Source organism: Stenella coeruleoalba, assembly GCF_951394435.1.
Source record: "Stenella coeruleoalba genome assembly, chromosome: 2".
Classification (NCBI taxonomy): domain Eukaryota; kingdom Metazoa; phylum Chordata; class Mammalia; order Artiodactyla; family Delphinidae; genus Stenella; species Stenella coeruleoalba.
Genome location: NC_137147.1, coordinates 92,308,296 through 92,324,896, shown reverse-complemented (window position 1 = coordinate 92,324,896; position 16,601 = coordinate 92,308,296). Strand labels below are relative to the sequence as shown.

General features: G+C 40.9%; 1 protein-coding gene across 4 annotated transcripts in view; it reads left to right on the top strand.

Moving 5' to 3' along the window:
• ATP8B4 (ATPase phospholipid transporting 8B4 (putative)) overlaps window positions 1-16,601 on the top strand; it is a 258,761-nt gene that overhangs the window by 54,186 nt on the left and 187,974 nt on the right. Inside the window, exon 1 of one of the 4 annotated variants that reach the window (XM_079914505.1) lies at window positions 215-667. The exons of the other annotated variants lie outside the window; for them this stretch is intronic. Within the exon in view, the coding sequence (XP_079770631.1) occupies window positions 665-667 (3 nt within the window). The 5' untranslated portion in view covers window positions 215-664. Of the gene's footprint in view, window positions 1-214; window positions 668-16,601 lie in introns of those variants that run through there. 4 annotated transcript variants of the gene reach the window in all.

Genomic DNA, 16,601 nt, shown 5'->3' with positions numbered 1-16,601 from the left:
GGGACTTTTTTGGATATGTACGAATTTCACTAAATTATTTGCACAGCCTTTTGAAAAATACATGTACCTTTCTTATATCATAGAAATTTGTATTTATCAAAACTCTTAGCGGCTATTTAATACTTTGCTTCTTGAAAAGCGGGCCTCTAACAAGCATCATCTTCTCCCCTGGAGCTTGTTTAGAAATTCAGAACCTCAGGCCACATCACAAAACTGCTGAGTCAGAATCTGCATTTGAACCCAAATGATTCATATACACATTTGAGTTTCAGAAGCACTGGACAGATCCTCTATTCTTATTTCAGTTAGGAGTGCCCTGAAGATTCTGGCAAGAGCAAAGAGGTGAGGAGGGAGAAAAGTATTTAATTAGGAAGCACAGTGCCAGTGCTTTTATACTTTTTTTTTTTTTTTTTTTTTTTGCGGTACGCGGGCCTCTCACTGCCGTGGCCCCTCCCGCCGCGGAGCACAGGCTCCGGACGCGCATGCCCAGCGGCCACGGCCCACAGGCCCAGCCGCTCCGCGGCACGCAGGACCCCCTCCCCGGACCGGGGCACGAACCCGCGCACCCCGCATCCGCAGGCGGACTCCCAACCACTGCGCCACCAGGGAAGCCCAGTGCCAGTGCTTTTATATGCATTACCTCATATGATCTTCCCAACTCTGCATGGTAAATATTATTTTTCACATTTTACAGGTGGGGAAACTGAAGATTGGCGGACTAAAATTTTTTTCCAAGGCCACTTAGTTGGTAAAATGTAGAGCCACCTTTCAGATTCAGGACTCCAAGCCCTCCCTTTTTCCTTTTTCAGTTATCTTCTGGGACAGTTAACATTTACCCAGTCCTTATTAATTGGATTGTTGTTTCCTTATGGTGAATTTGACTTAGATTTGGGGGGTCTTCAAGACCTTCAAGGTCTTCAAGAAGCTCTTGAAGATTTCCTGAAACAAGGTATGCAAAGGGGCTCTTCCTTGTTAATCTCTGCATCTGAAGTTTGAGGTTTGATTTGTCCTCTTCCATATGTAACTCCTTTCTTTATGGCATGTCTGCCTTCCTCCCTCCCTTTCCTTCTGTTCTCTGCCTCTTCCTTCTTCTTTACAATAGCTCCTGTCAAAATGGTTGTGTGTGTCTGTCATGAGTAAGAAGGCATATGTTGAAAGTATTTTATGTTGTAATTTTGCAACAGAAACTTGTCTTACTTCAGTGGCATTTTCAGGGAACTGTGGGGCTTTGTCACAGATGCAAAATCCAGTTTGAGTTCGCAGTGATTAGCACTGCAGGTGGTGATAAGCCCTTTCCTCAATTATATGCTAATGGTAAGTGAAGTGCTTTCAGCTGAAGCTAGTTATGGGTGGACTGCGTCATATCTCCTGCTTTCAAGCTTGCTTGCCCAAATCTTAACTCCCCATGTCTGCCTAGTTGCCTGGTGCTTTCTTGTTTCCAAGATCTTTCTCATAGGAAGGATATCCTCCTCACATTGACATGTTAGAAATTAATGGCTGTTTTCCCTGGGTATCAGGGTTGTACAGTGGAGGACAGTGGCCAGAGAACAGTGTTTAACACAAAGTGATGCATCTGTATCCTCCTTCACCCCCTACCCCATGCCTAGCACATTGCCAGGCATATACTAATAGGTGTGAACTTATTTTTTGGTAGAAGCTTTCTCTGGATTATTGCAACAGTGAACTTCTTATTTGTTCATTTATTTAAAAAACACAACTATTATTAAAAAATTTTAAGTATTATTACAAATTAAATTACTAGGGACAAAAATTACTGAGGAATTGCTCTGTTCCTGGCACAGGGGTGAGGTACCTAGAGGTAGATAAGACTCATTCATATCAACCTTCAAGGAGCTAAACCACAGGACCCTGGGGGCTTTGTCTGGAACCAGAAAGTTTCCTAGAAGCCTGTGTTGTGCCATGGGCCTTGACACTGGCATGGCCTATGCAAGTGTCTTCTGACTTTCTAGATGTCACTTTCCTTACTGAGTATATAAACAAATCATCTCACTGGAAGGGACTATTGAGGGAAGATAATATCTGAAATGGGTTTGCTATCCTTTGTTGTTATAAACAGTCACCATTTTGGGAAAACCGGTTTCCCAAAAAGGCTTCAGGCTACATGCCATAGTCACACCCTTAGGTTTTTCCTCCTTTATTCCCTTCAAATTCCTTGTCCTATTTCTGGTGCCGCTGGTGACCCTCCATGGGAGGGACACAGAGCACAGTCTTCCATTCTTATGAAATGCCTCCTGATTCTGTTCTGCCAAACCCATCAACCTCTCCGGCTTCTTCCTCCCCCAAACCAGCACATTTGTATAAGGGTCTGGGTGACCTTTGCTTTTGAACACTTACCCCAGGTGGAGTGAATCAGGAGGAGGAATGTGGAAGAGGAATCTGAAGGATGTGGGATGAGATGTTGGAGAAGGTACGGGTGCCGCAGCTGGGAGCCCCTCATTCATTCATCCGTTCATTTATTCAGGGAGCAGGGGAAAGGATCTGGTCTGCTTTGTTTCAAAGCAGCTTTGTACCCTGCTGTACAGTTCCTAGCTGGCCTCCCCAGCTAGGATGCAGGGGTGGATCGTTAACTACTAAATAAATAAATGCCCACTGTAACTTGCCCTGGAGCCTGGTTCTTGGAATTGCTCCTCTGAGAAGCAGCTCAGTTGCAGATCAGTTCAGAAACTTAGTGTATCTGTCCTTGTGAGTTTTTTGGGTTTTTTAAAATAACATCTTTATTGGGGTATAATTGCTTTACAATGGTGTGTTAGTTACTGCTGTATAACAAAGTGAATCAGCTATACATATACCTATATCCCCGTATCGCCTCCCTCTTGCGTCTCCCTCCCACCCTCCCTATCCCACCCCTCCAGGTGGTCACAAAGCACCGAGCTGATCTCCCTGTGCTATGCGGCTGCTTCCCACTAGCCATCTGTTTTACGTTTGGTAGTGTATATATGTCCATGCCACTGTCTCACTTCGTCCCAGCTTACCCTTCTCCCTCCCCATGTGTCCTAGTGAGTTTTGATTGGAGACTCACACTTGAAACCACTGTGCATTTTCTCTGTTCACATCTTGGCAGCTTGTGCTCTGCTCAGCACTTGCTTGAGCTTCTTAATGAATCTATTTGTCAGCTCCTACAGAGGACACCTGCCTACTTTTATGTATGTCATTAGGGAATCCCATTGCCAATTACTAGAAGCAAATTTAGGGTAGTCTTTATTTTAACCTAAGCCATCCTAAGCAAAACTTGCAAATTTGATGAAAATTCATTAAATATCACAAAAAAATAAAAGATTGACACTTCCATTTATTTATAAATTATTGTTATTGTGTTTTAATGATAGAAGATGGTTTTAAAGCCTCTCTTCCCCCATTCCATGTAGACAATTTTCTTTCCCTCTTTCCCAACTTGTCCTCTGTTCTTTCCCTTCAATACCTTTATTCCCAAACAAACGCCACTCAACAACAACAACAAAATCACAAAGCCAGGTAGTGTGGGTTTGTCTAAATTTAGATTTATCATCCTACCCTGAATGAGAATGGGCTGGAGGCCAGGAAAGCCTAGAATGTTGGAGGAGGACACCGCCATGAGTTGGCCAGGGGTCCCAGTTCCCCAGCATCCTGCAGAGGGTAGGAACTCAGAGCTGCACACTTTTCTCATCTGATCCTCAGGGGTTCAGGAGAAAATTGCATACTTCCCCAGAGCTGGTGTTATTTGTGTAGAACCCTAGTATAAGAGGTAGAGTCTTAGGAAGGATTAGACTATATGTAGTATGTTATTATAACCCCTTGGCTCTTTGGGAAATTCTTTATGGGTGCCTTTCCTCATTAACTGGACTTTTCCACTGTGCCTTTGTTATTGTCATAAATGCTGAGGTCCTGCCTGAAATTTGGCCTAGTTCCCAGATTGTACTACATGGTCTAATTTTTAGTCCTAATAAACAAAGCAGTTTGTATGCCCTGAGTTATCCAAAGGCGCCCTTGTAGTTCAGCAAGCCAGCCCCACATCAACTCAAAGAAATGCCCACTTTGGTCGTCCAAGGCCTCTGAAGCCCTACACTGAGATGAAGCAATGAGCCAAAGCTGAGGGCCTGCTCCCCAGCAGATAGCAGGCCTTCAAGGGGGAGGCATAGAAGAACTTTGGAAAAGCAGAACTAGCAGACAAACAGATCATTAGGGATGCCCTGTGAAAGTCCCACTGAAATATATTTGATGTCTTTTTTCTTTTCTATGCCTTTCTTTTGTTTTACCTCTTATCTCTCTGGAGAAGACGTATACTAGATCTGTCTCCTTCTGTATAATTTTAAGAGCATTTTTAGTTCTTTTTCAGAAGTCACAATAGAAAAGTTAACATTTTATCTGGAACGATTTAAAAGTCTTTTATATTGTATGCATCTAAACACCCTGGAGAAAAAAAAAATTAGTGTGATTAAATTAATCTCAGAGGGAAATTTATTTTGTTCCCCTGGTAATTGTACAATATTAGTTTTTTGTAGATATATTACTATTCATAGGCCACTTAGTAGCTCTAGAACAGTCTTTAAGATGCTGGAACACTAAACCAAGACCTGAGAGTGGAAAACAGAAAAAGGTTTATGACATTGTCAGGCAGATTGCTTTGGGGCGAGACTGAGACCATTCTGAAAACTTGCTGCCACTGTCTGTGATTCTGAGGTCTAGATGGGAAATGACGCTCCCTAGACAAGCCCTGTGACATTCTCCCTAGATTGAAAAGGCCGAAAGCGACTACTCTAGCTGATTGGATTAGTGTGCACCCTTTACTGTGCTTTGGTTTAGGGAGATTCTTTTCTTCACCAGCTGAAGAATGTTCTACGAGGGTCAGTGAGTTCATTGATCAAGAGAGAGTCTAAGGACTCCTTGTTTCTGACTCATTTCCCGGGAAACACATACCATTTGGGAGAACACATGACTCTATGAAGCATAACTCTTATGGGCAACCCTTGGAACTGCTCTGAGCCTCAGTTTCTTCATCTGTAAAATGGTGCTGAAATTGTAACAGCTCCCTGAATTTTTAGATTACCTGAGATGATGTATGTACAGTGCTCAGCACAGCGCTTGGCATATGTAAGGAGGAAATACCTGTTAGCTGGTGTCATTGTGTAACACGGAGACACCATTACACACACAGTCACACGTTCTTCATTCTGTGTCCAAGTCTTGGTGACACATGGGTCTTATTCATTTCCTTTGACCATGACAATGTTTAGTCTGACAATCTTCAAAAAAAATTTTTTTTAGCATCATATTGGAGTATAATTGCTTTACAATGGTGTGTTAGTTTCTGCTTTATAACAAAGTGAATCAGCTATACATATACATATATCCCCATATCCCCTCCCTCTTGCGTCTCCCTCCCACCCTCCCTATCCCACCCCTGTAGGTGGTCACAAAGCACTGAGCTGATCTCGCTGTGTTATGCGGCTGCTTCCCACTAGCTATCTGTTCCCACATGTCACTCTCTCACTTCGTCCCAGCTTACCCTTCCGCCTCCCTGTGTCCTCGAGTCCATTCTCTACGTCTGCGTCTTTATTACTGTCCTGCCCCTAGGTTCTTCAGAAAATTTTTTATTTTTTTATTCCATATATATGTGTTAGCATGGGGTATTTGTTTCTCTTTCTGACTTACTTCACTCTGTATGACAGTCTCTAGGTCCATCCACCTCACTACAAATAACTCAATTTAGTTTCTTTTAATGGCTGAGTAATATTCCATTGTATATATGTGCCACATCTTCTTTATCCATTCATCTGTTGATAGACCCTTAGGTTGCTTCCATGTCCTGGCTATTGTAAATAGAGCTGCAATGAACATTGTGGTACATGACTCTTTTTGAATTATGGTTTTCTCAGGGTATGTGCTGTAGTGCGATTGCTGGGTCATATGGTAGTTCTATTTTTAGGTGTTTTTTTTAACATCTTTATTGGGGTATAATTGCTTTACAATGGTGTGTTAGTTTCTGCTTTATAACAAAGTGAATCAGTTATACATATACATATGTTCCCATATCTCTTCTCTCTTGCGTCTCCCTCCCTCCCACCCTCCCTATACCACCCCTCCAGGTGGTCACAAAGCACCGAGCCAATATCCCTGTGCCATGCAGCTGCTTCCCACTAGCTATCTACCTTACGTTTGTTAGTGTATATATGTCCATGCCTCTCTCTCGCCCTGTCACAGCTCACCCTTCCCCCTCCCCATATCCTCAAGTCTGTTCTCCAATAGGTCTGTGTCTTTATTCCTGTCTTACCCCTAGGTCCTTCATGACATTTTTTTCCCCTTAAATTCCATATATATGTGTTAGCATATGGTATTTGTCTTTTTCTTTCTGACTTACTTCACTCTGTATGACAGACTCTAGGTCTATCCACCTCATTACAAATAGCTCAATTTTGTTTCTTTTTATGGCTGAGTAATATTCCATTGTATATATGTGCCGCATCTTCTTTATCCATTCATCTGATGATGGGCACTTAGGTTGTTTCCACCTCCGGGCTATTGTAAATAGAGCTGCAATGAACATTTTGGTACATGACTCTTCTTAAATTTTGGTTTTCTCAGGGTATATGCCCAGTAGTGGGATTGCTGGGTCATATGGTAGTTCTATTTGTAGTTTTTTAAGGAACCTCCATAATGCTCTCCATAGTGGCTGTATCAATTTACATTCCCACCAACAGTGCAAGAGGGTTCCCTTTTCTCCACACGCTCTCCAGCATTTATTGTTTGTAGACTTTTTGCGGATGGCAATTCCGACCAGTGTGAGGTGATACCTCATTGTAGTTTTGATTTGCATTTCTCTAATGATTAGTGATGTTGAGCATCCTTTCATGTGTTTGTTGGCTATCTGTATATCTTCTTTGGAGAAATGTCTATTTAGGTCTTCTGCCCATTTTTGGATTGGGTTGTTTGTATTTTTGATATTGAGCTGCATGAGCTGCTTGTGTATTTTGGAGATTAATCCTTTGTCAGTTGCTTCATTTGTAAATATTTTCTCCCATTCTGAGGGTTGACTTTTCGACTTATTTATGGTTTCCTTTGCTGGGCAAAAGCTTTGAAGTTTCATTAGCTCCCATTTGTTTATATTTGTTTTTATTTCCATTTCTCTAGGAGGTGGGTCAAAAAGGATCCTGTTGTGATTTAGGTCATAGAGTGTTCTGCCTATGTTTTCCTCTAAGAGTTTTATAGTGTCTGGCCTTACATTTAGGTGTTTAATCCATTTTGAGTTTATTTTTGTGTATGGTGTTAGGGACTGTTCTAATTTCATTCTTTTACATGTAGCTGTCCAGTTTCCCCAGTACCAGTTATTGAAGAGACTCTCTTTTCTCCATTGTATATTCTTGCCTCCTTTATCAAAGATAAGGTGACCATATGTGTGTGGGTTTCTCTCTGGGCTTTCTATCCTGTTCCTTTGATCTATATTTCTGTTTGTGCCAGTACCATACTCTTTTGATTACTGTAGCTTTGTAGTATAGTCTGGAATCAGGGAACCTGATTCATCCAGCTCCGTTTTTCTTTCTCAAGATTACATTTGCTATTCGGGGTCTTTTTTATTTCCATACAAATTGTGAAATTTTTTGTTCTAGTTCTGTGAAAAATGCCTTTGGTAGCTTGATAGGGATTGCATTGAATCTTGATAGCAGATTTCTTTGGGTAGTATAGTCGTTTTCACAATTTTGATTCTTGCAATCCAAGAACATGGTATCTCTCTCCATCTGTTTGTATCATCTTTAATTTCTTTCATTGGTGTCTTATAGTTTTCTGCATACAGATCTTTTGTCTCCTTAGGTAGGTTTATTCCTAGGTATTATATACTTTTTGTTGCAATGGTAAATGGGAGTATTGCCTCAATTTCTCTTTCAGATTTTTCATCATTAGTGTATAGGAATGCCAGAGATTTCTGTGCATTAATTTTATATCCTGCTACTTTACCGAATTCATTGATTAGCTCTAGTTGTTTTCTGGTAGCATCTTTAGGGTTCTCTATGTATATAGTATTATGTCATCTGCAAACAGTGACAATTTTACTTCTTCTTTTATGATTTGGATTCCTTTTATTTCTTTTTCTTCTCTGATTGCTGTGGCTAAAACTTCCATAACTGTGTTGAAAACAGTGGTGAGAGTGGGCAACCTTGTCTTGTTCCTGACCTTAGTGGAAATGGTTTCAGTTTGTCACCATTGAGAATGATGTTGGCTGTGGGTTTGTCATATATGGTCTTTATTATGTTGAGGTGAGTTCCCTCTATGCCTACTTTCTGGAGAGTTTTTATCATAAAAGGGTATTGAATTCTGTCAAAAGCTTTTTCTGCATCTATTGAGATGATCATATGGTTTTTATCCTTCAGTTTGTTAATATGGTTTATCACATTGATTGATTAGCATATATTGAAGAATCATTGCATTCCTGGGATAAACCCCACTTGATCATGGTGTATGATCCTTTTAATGTGCTGTTGGATTCTGTTTGCTAGCATTTTGTTGAGGATTTTTGCATCTGTGTTCATCACTGATATTGGCCTGTAGTTTTCTTTCTTTGTGACATCCTTGTCAAGTTTTGGTATCAAGGTGATTGTGGCCTCGTAGAATGAGTTTGGGAGTGTTCCTCCCTCTGCTATATTTTGGAAGAGTTTGAGAAGGATAGGTGTTAGCTCTTCTCTGAATGTTTGATAGAATTCGCCTGTGAAGCCATCTGGTCCAGGGCTTTGGTTTGTTGGAAAATTTTTAATCACAGTTTCAATTTCAGTGCTTGTGATTGGTCTGTTTATATTTTCTATTTCTTCCGGGTCAGTCTCTGAAGGTTACTCTTTTCTAAGAATTTGTCCATTTCTTCGAGGTTGTACCTTTTATTGCCATATAGTTGCTTGTAGTATTCTCTCATGATCCTTTGTGTTTCTGTAGTGTTAGTTGTTACTTCTCCTTTTTCATTTCTAATTCTACTGATTTGAGTCTTTTCCCTTCTTGATAAGTCTGGCTAATGGTTTATCAATTTTGTTTATCTTCTCAAAGAACCAGCTTTTAGTTTTATTGATCTTTGCTATCATTGCCTTCATTTCTTTTTCATTTATTTCTGATCTGATCTTTATGGTTTATTTCCTTCTGCTAACTTTGGGGGTTTTTTGCTCTTCTTTCTCTAATTGCTTTAGGTGTAAGTTTAGGTTGTTTATTTGAGATGTTTCTTGTTTCTTGAGGTAGGATTGTATTGCTATAAACTTCCCTCTTAGAACTGCTTTTGCTGCATCCCATAGGTTTTGGGTCATCGTGCTTTCATTGTCATTTGTTTCTAGGTATTTTTTGGTTTCCTCTTTGATTTCTTCAGTTATTTCTTGCTTATTTAGTAGTGTATTGTTTAGCCTCCATGTGTTTGTATTTTTTACAGATTTTTCCTATAATTGATATCTAGTCTTATAGCAGTGTGGTCAGAAAAGACACTTGATACGATTTCAATTTTCTTAAGTTTACCAAGGCTAGAATTGTGACCCAAGGTATGATCTATCCTGGAGAATGTTCCATGAGCACTTGAGAAGAAAGTGTATTCTGTTGTTTTTGGATGGAATGTTCTATAAATATTAATGAAGTTCATCTTATTTAATGTGTCATTTAAAGCTTGTGTTTCCTCATTTATTTTCATTTTGGATGATCTGTCCATTGGTGCAAGCAGGGTGTTAAAGTCCCCTACTATTGTGTTACTGTCAATTTCCCCTTTTATGGCTGTTAGCATTTGTTTTATGTATTGAGGTGCACTTATATTGGGCGCATAAATATTTACAATTGTTATATCTTCTTCTTGGATCGTTCCCTTGATCATTATGTAGTGTCCTTCTTTGTCTCTTGTAATAGTCTTTGTTTTAAAGTCTATTTTGTCTGATATGAGAATTGCTACTCCAGCTTTGTTTTGATTTCCATTTGCATGGAGTATCTTTTTCCATCCCCTCCCTTTCAGTCTGTATGTGTCCCTAGGTCTGAAGTGGGTCTTTTGTAGACAGCATATATATGGGTCTTGTTTTGTATCCATTCAGCCAGTCTATGTCTTTTGTTGGGAGCATTTAATCCATTTACATTTAAGGTAATTATCGATAGGTATGTTCCTATTACCATTTTCTTAATTGTTTTGGGTTTGTTATTATAGGTTTTTTCCTTCTCTTGTATTTCCTGCCTAGAGAAGTTCCTTTAGCATTTGTTGTAAAGCTGGTTTGGTGGTGCTGAATTCCCTTAGCTTTTGCTTGTCTGTAAAGGTTTTAATTTCTTCGTCGAATCTGAATGAGATCCTTGCTGGGTAGGGTGATCTTGGTTGTAGGTGTTTCCCTTTCATTGCTTTAAATATGCGCTGCCACACTCTTCTGGCTTGGAGAGTTTCTGCTGAAAGATCAGCTGTTAACCTTATGGGCATTCCATTGTATGTTATTTGTTGCTTTTCCCTTGCTGCTTTCAATATTTTTTCTTTGTATTTAATTTTTGATAGTTTAATTAATATGTGTCTTGGCGTGTTTCTCCTTGGATTTATCCTGTGTGGGACTCTCTGCACTTCCTGGACTTGATTGACTCTTTCCTTTCTCATATTAGGGAAGTTTTCAACTATAATCTCTTCAAATATTTTCTCAGTCCCTTTCTTTTTCTCTTCTTCTTCTGGGACCCCTATAATTTGAATGTTGGACTATTTAATGGGGTCCCATAGGTCTCTGAGACTGTCTTCAATTCTTTTCATTCTTTTTCCTTTATTCTGCTCTGCATTAGTTATTTCCACTATTTTATCTTTCAGGTCACTTATCTGTTCTTCTGCCTCAGTTATTCTGCTATTGATTCATTCTAGAGAATTTTAAATTTCATTTATTGTGTTGTTCATCATTGTTTGTTTGCTCTTTAGTTCTAGGTCTTTGTTAAATGTTTCTTGTATGTTCTCCATTTTATTTCCAAGATTTTGGATCATCTTTACTATCATTAATCTGAATTCTTTTTCAGGTAGACTGCCTATTTCCTCTTCATTTGTTTGGTCTGGTGGGTTTTTACCTTGCTCCTTCATCTGCTGTGTATTTCTCTGTCTTCTCATTTTGCTTCACTTACTGTGTTTGAGGGTCTCCTTTTTGCAGGCTGCAGGTTCATAGTTTTCATTGTTTCTGGTGTCTGCCCCAGTGGGTAAGGTTTATTCAGTGTGTTCTGTAGCCTTCCTGGTGGAGGGGACTGGTGCCTGGGTTCTGGTGAATGAGGCTGGATATTGTCTTTCTGGTGGGCAGGACTGCATCCGGGGGTGTGTTTCGTGGTGTCTGTGAACTTATTATGATTTTAGGCAGCCTCTCTGCTAATGGGTGGGGTTGTGTTCCTGTCTTGCTAGTTGTTTGGCATGGGTAGTCCAGCACTGGAGCTTGCTAGTCTTTCAGTGGAGCTGGGTCTTAGCGTTGAGACAGATATTTCTGGGAGAGCGCTCATCAATTGGTATTATGAGGGCCTGGGAGGTCTTTAGTGGACCAATGTCCCGAACTCAGCTCTCCCATCTCTGAGGCTCAGGCCTGATGCCTGGCTGGTGCACCAAGACCCTGTCAGCCACACGGCTCAGAACAAAAGGGCGAAAAGAAATAAAAAAGAAAGAAAGAAAAAAATAAATAAATAAAATAAAGTTATTAAAATAAAAAATCAATTATTAAAATAAAAAAGTAATTAGAAAGAAAGAGAGCAACCGAGCTAATAAACAAATACACCAATGATAACAAGCAAAACTATACAGTCTTCAAACTTTTTGATCATGCTTCCTACTTGTAAAAAGAAAACTTTCCCAATATAGTCATATTTACTTTATATATATATAATTATAATATTTACATATATATGTATTTATATAAGTGTATTTATGTTTGTATGATTATGTATGTGTATACATATATAATAAAGACAGTCTGCACATTAAACAGTAGGGAACCTTAACTTTTGAATTTTTTGTTAAAATATATTATGGAAGTTCTTCCTAATTTTTTTTCCTGCTAGCCTGAAGAACTGTTTGGGGCATCCCCTAGGGGACAGGTACCCCAGCGGTTTCATCAGATAGGGTAATCTTGAGTTTGCATTAACCTGGAAAGCCAAACAAGCAGGCTTCTTAAGGGAATCTTGTCAGGCAAGGTGCTGCTGCTCTATTGCTCACTGTTTTCTTCATAGCATTGATCACTATCTTAAATTGTGTCGTCAGTTTACAAGTTTATTGTCTGCCTCTCTCTCTACAACTAAAGTGCAAACTTGCTGTAGGAGGGTAGGGACTTTATTCAGCTCTGTAGTCCTGACTCAATGACACAGTGCCTGACACATAGAAGGCCCTTAGTAGAATGAATAGATGAACGTTGGGAGAACTGTGGCCTCTGCTCTTTCACTCCCACAAGTTTTTGTTCATGATGGGGAGCCCAGGCTCAGGAGAATGTTATACTGCTGCTGATGGTGGTGATGATACTGATTGTAGCCAAGGTTTGTCGACAGCTCTCTGTAAAGCCCCTTCTGTGGGTTGGCCCTCCCTTAATAGTTCATAGAGGAGCATTATCACCTCTCCATTCCTCCCAAGCTGGAACGCTGTAGACTCTTCAGTGGGCAACATTTGACTAATACTGAGGAGTTGTGCGTCTGCTTGGTACCAGTGAGGTGCCAGACAGCCAATCTCCAGGCCCGCTTGCCCCATACATGCATTCTTTGGGGATCTTTGCATAAACATGGGTGTTTTGCGTATTTCCCGCATGGTGCAAATGCCTTTAGGCCACTTCCTTTTTAATGCAAGTAGTCTGTGGGCACAGTCTCTTTTTGGTTTTCATTTTATGGTTTAGAGATAATCTCTCCCTTAAGAGTCAGGGCTATTTCTCTCTCTGGAATCCAGATTGTACTGTAACAATACTATATCTGTCTCCTCTTCTGGTAAGAAAAACAGGCTTTTTCCCCACTCAAGATCCCTCAGTTACTTTTTATACCTGTCATGACATAAAAATGTTTCCTCACATGTGGGAAGACCTTTTGCTAGTGCTGAAAATTTGGTACTCATTGCGAAAACTCCTGGGGTTTGGCCTGTGGGATTCACAGACGCAGGCAGTGTCCCCAGACAACCTCCAAACGCATTTAGGCTCAGCCTTCCATGACTCACTGTTTAAAGCAAATATAGAGATAAAAGTAAACTACTATATAAAAATGTAAACTGATCTTGTATTTTTTTTTTTTTTCTTTTTCTTTTTTTTTTTCGGTATGCGGGCCTCTCACTGTTGTGGCCTCTCCCATTGCGGAGCACAGGCTCCGGACGCTCAGGCTCAGCGGCCATGGCTCACGGGCCCAGCTGCTCCGCGGCATGTGGGATCTTCCCGGACTGGGGCACGAACCCGTGTCACCTGCATCAGCAGGCGGACTCTCAACCACTGCACCACCAGGGAAGCCCAGATCTTGTATATATTATTAACGGTCTTACCTGGCATTCGATTGGTTGGGTGTAAAAGAAAAATTAGCTAAAATTGACTTAGACAGTACAATACATGGACAGATCATATAACTAAAAAGTCCAGAAGTAGGGCTAGCCCCAAGAGAGGCTTTGTCTAGTTTTGTTCTCTGCATTTCCTGGCCCTGCATCTTCAGTGCAGGATTTATTCTTTGCAGCCTCTTCCACTCATGGTCCCGAGATGCTGTGAGTGCCGGCTAACGCTACTTGCTTCCAGATTGGAATCTAGTAAGAGAGAGGAAGCCTACATCTCCAGCAAATTCCCAGGACTGAGTGTTAGTAAGACCTTAATCACATGACATAGTGACGTGCTAATCCCTGAAATCAAAATTGTAATTAAGAGGATGGGCCATGTAGTTGGTTTAAACTGATCTGGGCCTGACCCTGGAGTTATGGAGGGGAGTTAAGTCCATCCAGATCACAGGACTAAGAAACTTGGAGCACTGTTAGCTGAGGGGAAGGGGGAAATAGTCAAATGTCTCTTATACCTGGCATTAAAACAGGACTGGATTGGGGGCACTAAGGTTTGTTTTTGATATTTACTTTTTGGAACTGATGTGTCTTGCACTCTTCAGATATTAGGGTTAGTTTCCATTTCTGGTTGTGATAGCCATTAGTGGTGTCCATTAGTGTTTCTGGCTTTCTGCCTTTTGGACACATGGTTACGCTTTCTTTTTTTTTTTTTTTGTGGTACGCGGGCCTCGCACTGTTGTGGCCTCTCCTGTTGCGGAGCACAGGCTCCAGACGTGCAGGCTCAGCGGCCATGGCTCATGGGCCCAGCCGCTCCGCAGCATGTGGGATCTTCCCGGACCAGGACACAAAACCGTGTCCCTGCATCGGCAGGCGGATTCTCAACCACTGCACCACCAGGGAAGCCCTGGTTATGCTTTCTGGTCAATGAGCTGTGAGCATTTGGGTTGAAGCATTAACTTGTCGTGTGAGACTCTTCAGAACTTTCTCTTTCCCTCTGGTACTGCAGCTGGAAGCGTTTGAGGTGGTGGCTGGTTCATTGTGAGTAACTATGATGAGCAGAGTCTCCCTGCTGGCTCATGCTGCACAAGTAGTATGAGCAAAAAATAAACCCTTATTATGTTAAACCATGAAGATTCTGGAATTGTTTGTTACTATGGCATACCCGGTTTGTCCTGCCTAAGACGTTGGATTTCCTAAACCCATTTGGGTTATTTGAGGATTGCTCACAAAAATCCTCTATTTGTGTAATTTTTTCAACTTAGCAAAGATGCTTTCATGTCTATGATATCACCTTATCTCCACAACAATTGTATAAATGTATAATGAGAAATATTAACTCCATTTTGCCAGTGGAAGGATTGAGGCAAACTCCTCAAATGCTCTGTTTCCTAGTTTAGCAGTGTTTGTTACTGTCTATTTGCTTTGTTTTCTTAAGCAATATGATTACACAACAAAATCTGATTATAAAAAATAATGTTTCTTATTTTATGAATATTTTATTTCATGTCCCCCTTGAAGAATATATCATTTTTTACTTTATTCTTCCCCTCCACCAAGTAGTCAGTGTTGCAAATGTAAAGGACTTTTGCTGCTGCTGTTGGAAAGCTGAAATAAGGGAGTGGTTAGCTATACTATTTGCGTATATTGAGCTTTGAGGGGGATTGAAAGGGAGTACAAGGACGTTGTGGCCATACATTAGGCAGTAGGTAACTGGGGCTCCTACTGAGGGGGTTGACTCAAGAGGAGGGGGTAGACATGACAGTATTTCTTTGGTGAGAAAGTGACAGCAGGCCAGAAATACAGAGTAGAGGAGAAAGCAAGGGCTGATTGCTCTGAAAGCAGAAGAGACATCTGCTTTGCAGTGAACTGGAGAAGCACAGTGGTGAAGAGAATGGATTCTGGAAGCAGAGTACCTTGACTCAAATCTTGGTTCCACTACTTATAAGCTGTGCAATCTTGCATAAACTACTTAATGTCACTGTACCTTGGATTTCCCTTCTATAGAATGGGGATAATGATACCTATTTCATAAGAATGTTATGAGGATAAAATGAGCTATGAAGTGTAAAGCTCTTAGAACAGTACACACAGTAAGAGCTTGATAAATATCAGCTATTATTATTGTTGTTGTTATTATTATTATTATTCATTGCTGCCCCTTCTGCCATCACCCCGGTCTAAGCCACCCATCATCTCTCATCTGTACTAACTGAAAGACCTCCTCATTGGTCTTCTCATGTCTATTCTTTGTCGCCTCCATCTTTGTTCTCCCCCTCCCCCGCTGCCCCCATAGCTAGGGTAATCGTTTAAAATTAGAATTTTATCAGGATTACTTCAGACATTAAAATAAAGACAAAAATCCTTAGTATAGATTGCAAGAAACTTCTCTCTCTAACTTCAGTTTGTGCTGACTTCTGTAGTCCAGCCTCATAGTCCCTCTTTTAGATCTGCAGGTGTGCCACCTTCTGCTTATCTCAGGGTCTTTGTATTAATGTATTTTAGAGGAGCAATGCTTTTTCCTCATTCTGATGTTGCCTTCCGGATGGAGGGGACTCTGCTGGGGTGACATTTCTCTGTCCACCCGTTTTCTCACTCTGCCCCATGAGACGTGGAATTATTCACTTGATGCATCAATCTTGGGGGAATATCTGGGTCTCTTCAGCTCAGCTCTGCCCTCTTCCTCTTGAAAGTGGGCTTCTTACAGGGAGAAGATGGTCCCTGCTGCTCCTTTAGGGTAAGGCTCTTTCCCACCACATGGGAGGCCTGTCTTGGTCCAAGATTCCTTGTGACCGTGTGGTTAAACCTACCTCATCATGGGGTCAGTTAACTGGTCCACCTGGCTAACAGACTAAAGCCATGACTTCCAGCCTGATGTATGTCAGCGCTAAAGATGCTCTGCAGGTTCCCTAGATGTTCTCCTTTCTCCTTGCTTTCCTCCTCCTCCACTTCTTCCTCCTTTCTTCTGAATTGTGGTATTTCTAGTAGTCCTTCATGGAAAAGTAGTGCTAAGAGGATAGTGGTGAAGATCTTCCGTGCTGTATTATAGAATGAGTTGTGATACAATTTGACTGTAAGCCAACAGACTGGCTCAATGAAATGACTGCATATTAAGGTCTTACTCATGCTCACATTCTTGGATAGGACAGTGGAAATGGAAACGTTTTATTCC